Below are 9,002 nucleotides of genomic sequence, written 5' to 3'. Positions count from 1 at the left end.
AAATAACATGTAGTCGTTACTCATTTGTCTCTCAGAGTGAGACACGTAGCATATTGATTTGTTGGTGTTGCCAAACCTTTGAAGTCCAGTGTTTAAGTAGTCAGCTGCCCAGGCACAGACAGACAGGCAAGCAGAACTTTGCTCCTTCACTTGTTTGTTTTTTATTTGGCTTCCGCAGTGTGTACATGCGGGGGCTGCAGCACACACTAAAAAACAGGTCAATGCCCTGTCCCCCTTTGAGGAGTTAGAGGGGGGGCTTTCCTGAAATTCAGTATCTCAGACCTCAAGTCCTCTCAGTGCGAGTGGGCAGACAGGCTGATAGGATGCAGAAAGCAGTGATTCTGGTTCCCCTGCTGGTCTTGGGATGGACCTGGACCCTTGAGGGGCTCCCTGTACTCCCAGAACCTCTCTACACCACCCAGGAGAACTTTGATCTCGCCCGGGTGAGTAACTGAGTTCTGCCATCTTAATTTTATTTTTTCTCCTACATGTGTATTATTCTGTAACTTCAGTACTTTGTATGTGTTCTCTTTTCTATAATTTATTTCTCTTATTAGATTAACACCCTTTACCCTTTGACATTTTGGGGATAAATAATTTCATTGTACAGATTTGACTGATTGATTTTTATGCATTAAAACTGTTGCAAACTTTAAAGCAGTTTGGAAAAAAGATCTGCTGTGTCCCTAATAGAATTTAAGACTCTTTTTTTTTTTTTTTACATGTTTTATCTTATATAAGTTGAACAGCACCTCTCCCAAATGTTACTGTGTGATGATAAGTGTTGTTATAAACATATGGCATGAAACTATTTCACAATCATTAGAGTGTTTTATTCTGATATTTGATGTGTTGCTCAAAATCAGTGATTATTCAATTTGTTCAGTTTAAAAAAGATTCTATGTGGTTTATACTGGGGTTTATACTGCTATATTCATTACTGTTCTTAGCAGTGCGAAAAAAGTTTTTTTTTTTTTAATGCAGTTTTGATTTTGTAACATCTGTATGTTAGTAAACTGTACAGTATATTATGGTATTTCTTTCTAACAGTTCTTGGGAACGTGGCATGATGTTGCCGTGGCAAGTACATGTCAGCATATGCAGCGTCACAGGGCAGATGCAGCCATTGGTAAACTGGTACTGCAGAGAGGCACCACTGAAGGCAAACTCAAGATGACACGAACTGTACTCAGGTTTGTGTAAATATATATATATATATATATATATATATATATACACACACATATAGTCAGATATATATTTAGTCACATGCTTGCTGCATTATACATGAAAAGAGAAACTTACAACTGCAAACACATAACCTGTCAGACATGTTTATGTTTAGTTCCCTACTTTTTTGTGTGTGTGTGCAGACACGGAACATGTAAAGAGATGTCCGGGGATTATGAGTTAACGTCCACACCAGGACGATTCTTCTACCATGTTGCAAGTACGTATCTTTCTCACTGACTTTCTCTGTGTAATCTTGTGGTGATGCAGCTCCCTCTTCAGTGAAGTTTTATAGGTCCTGTGCTCTCTTTACTGCAGAGTGGGGGGCAGACGTGGACGCCTATGTGGTTCACACAAACTACATTGAATATGCGATAATGATAATGAGCAAAGAGAAATCATCAGGGGAGAAGAGCACCTCAGTTAAGCTTTACAGTAAGTGGACTCTCCATAGATATGTTGGCACATTTAATTTTTGTTTTCCATTACTGTATTTTGTTCTTTTAAAAAGCAACAGCATAATTTCAACCTAAAATCTACTGAATGAATCACAAAACAAAACCAAAGTAGTATATTTGTATTTCAGCAGTCTGTATTATGATTTTTTTTTTTTACCAGGACTTTGCCTAATTTATTATACAATACACCTTATCTGTTTATATGAATACACTTGACAGATGATATTTTAAATCAAACAGAATAAATTAAAGTGAAATCAGCCATCAATTTAGTTAAAGTGATCATTAGGTGAATTTGAGAACATCCCTCTGCCTCAAACCTTTCAAATTTTTTGTTGACATCTTACTTCATCTAAATTAATCTGCCCTCTCCAGGTCGAACTATGACCGTAAGAGACACCGTGCTCGAGGACTTCAAGACACTGGTCAGACAACAAGGAATGACTGACGACACTATTACCATCAAGCAGAACAAAGGTACAACACAGATGCACAGTTTATCACAAACACACAAACTTGCACTAACATGGCTCGAAATATTCAGACAATATTCCACAGAGAGAGATGTAAATATCACTCCTCATGAAACAGTTAAGACATAAACATGATAACTAGCACATTCAGACAACTGAAGATGCAAAGAGAGTCTAAATGTCAAAATTATGTTTTTTCATTTAATCTCTGTGCAGGTGACTGTGTTCCTGGAGAGCAGGTGGCAGAACCATCAGCGCAGCCTGAGCCTCAGGTACTAAAATACATTGAATTAACTTAACTTACATTGTTTTATATAGTGTTTGAAACATCTTGGGTCCAGATGACTTTATATCTCTGACTGAGTGTCTGTGGCTGTGATACAGAGGGTGAGGAGAGATGTGGTCCCTTCTCTGGCTCCTGCAGAAGAGGAGGGTTCTGGTGACGACACAGCTCTTTTCGATGGAACAGGTACAATATCAGTTTACTCAGATGATTAATGACACACCCTGATATGCTTACATATAAACGTACAGAATTGCATATTGAACTATTCTCTCTTATGTCACCCCACCCACACCCCCTTCCATAGTGGCCTGTGGAGCAGCACCAGAGACAGGACCATGTTTTGGGATGCACCAGCGTTACTATTACAACGCCTCCTCAATGAGCTGTGAGATGTTTAAGTACGGAGGGTGTTTGGGGAACCAGAACAACTTTGCAACTGAGAGAGTGTGTCTGCAGAGATGTCGCACTGAGGGTGAGGGGTAAATTCATGTGTGTCCCCTTCACTGAACTTTGACCAGATATACACAAGAACAGAACTGTCAAAGCACATCCATGGGCCAAAATTAAGTAATACAGCCTGTCGCGACACAATGGACGTGAAAACATATGGACATAACCCTGTTCTGCTCTATCTCCCCAGCCGTGTGCCGTCTGCCCATGGCACCCCAACCCTGCAGAGGTCAGCCACCCATATGGGCCTTTGACTCTACCGTCGGTCTGTGTGTGCCCTACAAACATGGTTTCTGCCAGGCCAACGCCAACAAGTTCTACACTAAGGCAGAGTGTGAGGAGTACTGCGGAGTGGTTAAAGATGGTGAGATATTGAATATAGTAATGCAAAGCAAATACACAATGACCCAGCTCATGGAAAACCAGACTTGTTACTAAACACCTGGTATACATATGATAAATGTATCTGATGTCTTTTTGCTCTTTTACAGACGCAGAGCTCCTGAAGGCAAACTGAATGAGATGAGGAATCACTGCTCATCTGAAACTCGTTATACAGTGATGGAACATGAACTAGCTACACATAAGGCGCACAAATAAGAAACATGATTTTGTCTCAGTACTCACAAAATATGAAAAGTCATATCACCAATAAAACCAATAAAGGTCAATACTCTGCTGTTTTATTGTTTACATTGGCTTCTGCTGATATAATTACTGCCTGGGTTCAATACATTCATACAAATGACACAAGACAAAAATCTTGACTTTCTCCCTTTTCAGTTATGTGAAAGAAGAACAGTTATACACTCTCATCATGCTCTTGATATGCTTGCAGAGTTATTTGTAGTCCATATCTGCACTCTCTTAGATGAAGACTTATTTATCTAGTAGGACAACAAATGTAATATTGTTTAAGAGGAATCAATAATGTGTATATGTATATAATTTATTTCTTATTTTATTGTGTCTTTTCTACAGATTTTAGTTGGTTTGTCCTTTGAGATCTGAACACAGGAGAGAAGAGAAATCCTCTCCACTGATCAGGGCCCATGGTTTTAGATAGCTGGTGCCCTCAGTTGGTTGAAACTTTTCATGACAACTCTTTACTACTCTACTGGATTAAAGATGGTTAAAAAAGATAGAAAAAATATTTCCTCTAGTATCACATGAAAAAAACAACAGCTTTTCATTGTGTTTGTACCTCAGTGAAAATGAAATGAGTATGTTTACAGATCTGACAGTAAATTATAATCGGAATCAATTCTTATTTTTTTGTTTTTTATTTTTATTTTTTGTTTGTTTGTTTGTTTTTGGTTTTTTTTGTTTGTTTTCTGAGTGATGTTCTTGATTCAGCAATTTAGAGTGTCCAATTGCTGCGTTTTTTGTTTTGTTTTTTTTGTTTTTTTAATTGGGAGAAACCGGAGCACCCGGAGTAAAACCCATACCAGCAGTTAGTTCTTAATTAAGCAATTTAGAGTGTCCAATTGATGCATGTTTTTTTTTTTTTTTTAGAAATTGGGAGAAACCGGAGGACCCGGAGTAAAACCCATACTAGAGCTCAAATCCTGCCCCGTATCTGAGTAACCTCCTGTTTCACTGGTCTCTGGCGAGCAGAGGCCAGCAAGCGAGGTGGTATTCAGAATTTGAGGCAGGATGTAAACTCGGCATCTACTTCCTGAAGGGCCTGGTGAAGGCTTTGCCCACACGGGAGAAGAATCTGCGGATGGCTCTGCATTTTTTTGGTGGTGTTGTCAGGTGTTGTTTAAAAGAAAATGCAACAAATTTTTCGATGACTGGGAATTCCAAGTCAATTTCAATCAGTGCAATCTCTGCACAGCGCCAGTTTTCGCAGAGACTGCTAAAAATGATCTTGTCGAGGTCTTTTAGCATTTCTAGGGTGACAACAAAATCGTCACCCTCGAGTTCAGCCCAGATTTTTTCAAACAGGCACCTTATGATGGTATCTGGCGCTCTGGAAGCACAATTCATTTTTGCTTTACGGAACAGGCGAGAAACCAGCTTCTCAACTATTATCTGGACAGACATTTTGTTTTTTTCTGTCTCTGCTCTTTGCTCTTCCTCACATCTGGCACGAATCTCCTGATAAACGGAGTCAGAGACTGGAGCAGCTGCAAAAGGCTCACTAGTCTCAACAACCGTGATCTCTGGCAGCTGTGTTGGTTCCTCTGACTGAGTTTCTGCTACAGTGAGTGAGGTCACCTTGTCACTGTGAGTGTCAGCCTGTGTTTTAAGCCACCACCTCATCAGACCAAGGAAACGCCTCACTCTGCTGTTTATGTCAGTCGATATGACTTTACGTGGTGAGCTAACAACCACGGCAGATGAACCCATCCCATTTGGTTCTGGGGTAAGCCTGGGGCGCATCTCATCCACGTAGTTGTTGAGAATATCACTGAGTTCCTCAGTGAATTCCTCAACTTTACCGGCACAAATCTCCTCTGTCCATCTCGGCTCAAAAATATCTGTCTCAAGCAGAGAGTCGACATCAGCCTTGAGAGACTGCATTGACTGCCTGCTTGGCGCTTTGGAACCGTGACAGAATTTTTTCTTCAGTTCTGTTATGATATTAAAAATGGACGCTTGGGCAAACTGCTTTGCCACAAAGGTCCTGATCTTCGTCCCCACTTTCTTCAGAGAGGATTTGTGCTCTGGTGTTCCAACAGCATCTCTCTCTTCCAAAATTTCGTCGACAATCACCTGAGCGATGTCATCTCCCACGTTTTTAATCTCCACAGAGGAGCTAGACTCTAACTGCTGGTAATCGTAGTCAGAAATGCCATCCAGAAGGGAATCAGTGATTTCCCTGATCTCTTTTGTGATAATTTCCTGGACAGTTTTTGATGTTGAAGCCACAAGGCTGTCCCTGTCCTTGGCAGAGCCTTTTGAGCTTCTGTCCTCCAAATCATCCTCGTCTTCGACCTCACTTTTGTTTTTCTGTGGTGTAGGTACACACCCAGCTCTCATCATTACCATCAATTCCTTTAACATTTTGCAGGCATGCGAAACCATGTTATTAAGCCTGCGTGGGGCAGTAACATGTGGAGAAATTACAGGCTCCACATTGCTTATCTTGGTAGAGATGACAGAGTTAACGCTCTCTGCCACCTCATTATCTATCAGCTCAGTTAACTTTTGTGAGCTGGCTGTGTGGACCTCTCTCTCGACGGACAGAGCACGTGCAAACGTCTGCGGAAGTGTGTCGCCGACACTTGTCGATACACCTTCCTGAGACACAGCAGTACTCTCTAAAATAGACACAACTTCTAATAAAAGTTGTGCTATGATCACTTTCGTGGCGTGGTCGGGTTTACCTGCCTTGAGAAGTTCGCACTGTTCCGGTGTGATCTTACGGAAAAAAGTTTCCACAACCGGGAGGAAAGTGTCTACACTAATTCTCGGTGTGTTCTCCATCTTTCCGCTTTGTCTACTATTCACGGTGTGTTTATGTCGATGTGTCTGAGTATCTTGCTTCGATGTGGGAGTTTTGTAAATTCTTTCCTCTATCGTCCGGGTTTTTCTGGAGAAACCTTCTCTAACTCCTACTTACTAACAAAAAATGCAACGTCACGACATGACGTCACACATGAAAGGCTTTGCCCCCAAAGCGACTGTTGCTTAGCAACCGTTGCTAGGCACTGGTGGCGCCCAGCAGCCAATTCCCCTTTTTTTCAGCAACTTCCTCCCTACAGCTGATAATATATCTGTCATTGTCCGCTTTTACAGCTACACTTATGTGTAAAAGCTGAATAAATATGAGACGTCTGCTTTTTTTGTCATCTTATGTTTGAAATCAAACAATCAAGTCTACGTGTTGCGCAGATATACGCCGTAAGTGTCCAAGGATACGTATCAACATAGGTTTGTGTCAAGATGTTCACATGAATAATCTGAATTGGTAACCTGAGAAACTAAATAAATGTAACTCATGGTGGGTGTTTAATTAAATGAAACTTTTTCAACATTATCCTAAAATAAAATGTTGTTATAATGTTATCATTTTATTTTTTGGTAAAAATCTCAAACTCTTATATTGGTATTTAATTTGTGTTGTTGACAGGTTCCAATGGCTGACACAGGGATGACTAGAAAAAGTGTTGCATTCACAAGTACACCTCTGATTTGGTAAGCAGTTATACACATTCATGGAATGGCATACCACCCAAAAAACATGGTGTAAATAAGAAATACTGATAATAACTATTTCACAGATATGTTGCTAAACAGTTTATTCTTTAGAAACAAAACCATCTTAACCATCTTAATAAAATGTAATGGATTTCATGATTATAGACGTGTAATGGTGATTGTAGAAGAGGCTGCAGAGCAGAACAAGGATGCCACCTGTGGTGACACAACTACTGTCACCAGCTGCAGAGCAAGACAGTGGATCTGGAGTCCATCTATGAGATGAGAGACTCACTCTAGAGGCAGCTAAGTTACATCAGGGGCCACAACAGCGACCTGGCCAGCCTGCCGGTAGGCAAACACAAGACCAGAGGGACTGGGGCTAGCTTTTCAGCAGCAACTGAACTTTTAAAATTGTCTAGCTGGTGCACTTTGAGAACAACTATGGCCTAACAGTGCTGTTGCCTCTACCTTATCATCTGTTACCCAGTAACATTTTCACTCTCAAGTTTGGAGTCAATAAGGTGACTGTTTTTTGGTTTTGGTTTTTAAATTCAGCATACTTGTGTTGTGCTGTGCTCCAATGACCAAGTGTATTTGAAGACGTGTAATTGTCACTTGACTGCTAAAGTATGTGTTCCTGGTTTGATCATAATTGGCATAAGGCTTTGCCCCACACTGGAGAAGAATCTGCAGATTTCCTGAAAGTGTCCACACTAATTCTCAGTGTCTCCTCCATCTGTGTGCTTCTTTTCTATTCATGGTGATTGGTGTTGTGTTTAACGATGTGGTGTAATGATGTGTTTGTTTCAGAATTTTTTCGGTGATGTCGTCAGGCGTAGCTTGAAAGAAAAGGCAATGAATTTTTCAGTGACTGGGAAATTCCAAATTAATTTCAATCAGTGCAATCTCTGCACCAGCACCAGTTTTCACACAGTTGTTGAAATGACCTTGTCGACGTCTTTCAGCATTTCTGGGGTGACATCAAGATCGTCACCCTCGAGTGTGTCATGTGGGACCATATAATTGAACCTGCGTGGGTAATGACATGGGTATGAGTATCTACAGGCTCAACACTGTTCACTGTAGTAGAGAGGGCCGAGTTGACACTTTCTGCACCTCTTTAACAATCAGCTCAGTTAGCCGTTCTGAGCTGGCAGTACGGGCCTCTTCCTCAACTTCCTGTGCAAAAGTCTGCAGAAGAGTTGCCCACACTGAACAGCACACGTTCCTCAGACACAGCTGAGCTCTGAAGAGCTGCCTTGAACGTATTTTCTACCATAGTCACAATTTCTAAAAGAATTTGTGCCAGCATTTTTTTGTGGCATGGTCAGGTTTACCTGCCTTCAAAGATTCACACTGTTCCACAACTGAGAGGAAAGTGTCCACACTAATCCTCTGCGTCTCCTCCATCTGTGTGCTTTCTTCTCTATGCATTGCAACTGTTGTTGTGTTTATGTCAATGAGAAATGATGTGTTTGTTTGATTATATTGGCTGCTCCAATGTTATTCCACCTTAGTTAAGACTGTCAGGCAACAATAAAGAGATAACTTAAAGCTGAACACCGTATTGTAAATGCTTGGAAGGTCTCTTAGACACCTACAGTTGGACATTGGTTTAAAAGTCTTTCTAACTGCTTAGCCATGGAATTATGAATTACTTTGAAAGTCACCAATCAAGATGTTTCCTGAGTACTTTAAAAATGAGACTGTTGTAATGTATCAATTATTCAGCATAGCAGTTACAGAAGAATTGCCTTGTTTTTTTGTGTGTAAAACTTTATAAGTGTAATTGTTGTGTTAATTCTGAAAAAGTCCAATAAATGTGTCTTTTAAAAAATCTGTAATTACAACATTGAAGACATGGAAGATTTGGGAGGAATTATGAATACAAGTCACAGTGTATCACTGATGTTGTGATGTGCTGTGTTTGCTGAATAAAGGGCAACAGATCAT

General features: G+C 40.5%; 1 protein-coding gene across 1 annotated transcript; it reads left to right on the top strand.

Moving 5' to 3' along the window:
- The first annotated feature begins 271 nt into the window (after positions 1-271).
- Positions 272-3,568, top strand: LOC108886131 (protein AMBP). The gene is made up of 10 exons (XM_018680806.2): positions 272-443; positions 1,051-1,193; positions 1,374-1,450; positions 1,549-1,665; positions 2,064-2,165; positions 2,378-2,433; positions 2,546-2,630; positions 2,752-2,919; positions 3,088-3,261; positions 3,389-3,568. The coding sequence occupies exons 1-10, from the start codon at positions 324-326 to the stop codon at positions 3,412-3,414; spliced, it is 1,068 nt and encodes a 355-aa protein (XP_018536322.1). The 5' UTR covers positions 272-323; the 3' UTR covers positions 3,415-3,568.
- Positions 3,569-9,002: the final 5,434 nt, after the last annotated feature.

This window comes from Lates calcarifer, unplaced genomic scaffold, assembly GCF_001640805.2.
Source record: "Lates calcarifer isolate ASB-BC8 unplaced genomic scaffold, TLL_Latcal_v3 _unitig_1093_quiver_1765, whole genome shotgun sequence".
In the NCBI taxonomy this organism is placed as follows: domain Eukaryota; kingdom Metazoa; phylum Chordata; class Actinopteri; family Centropomidae; genus Lates; species Lates calcarifer.
Note: the sequence above shows the minus strand (reverse complement) of the source record. Positions and strands in the feature narration are given on the sequence as shown.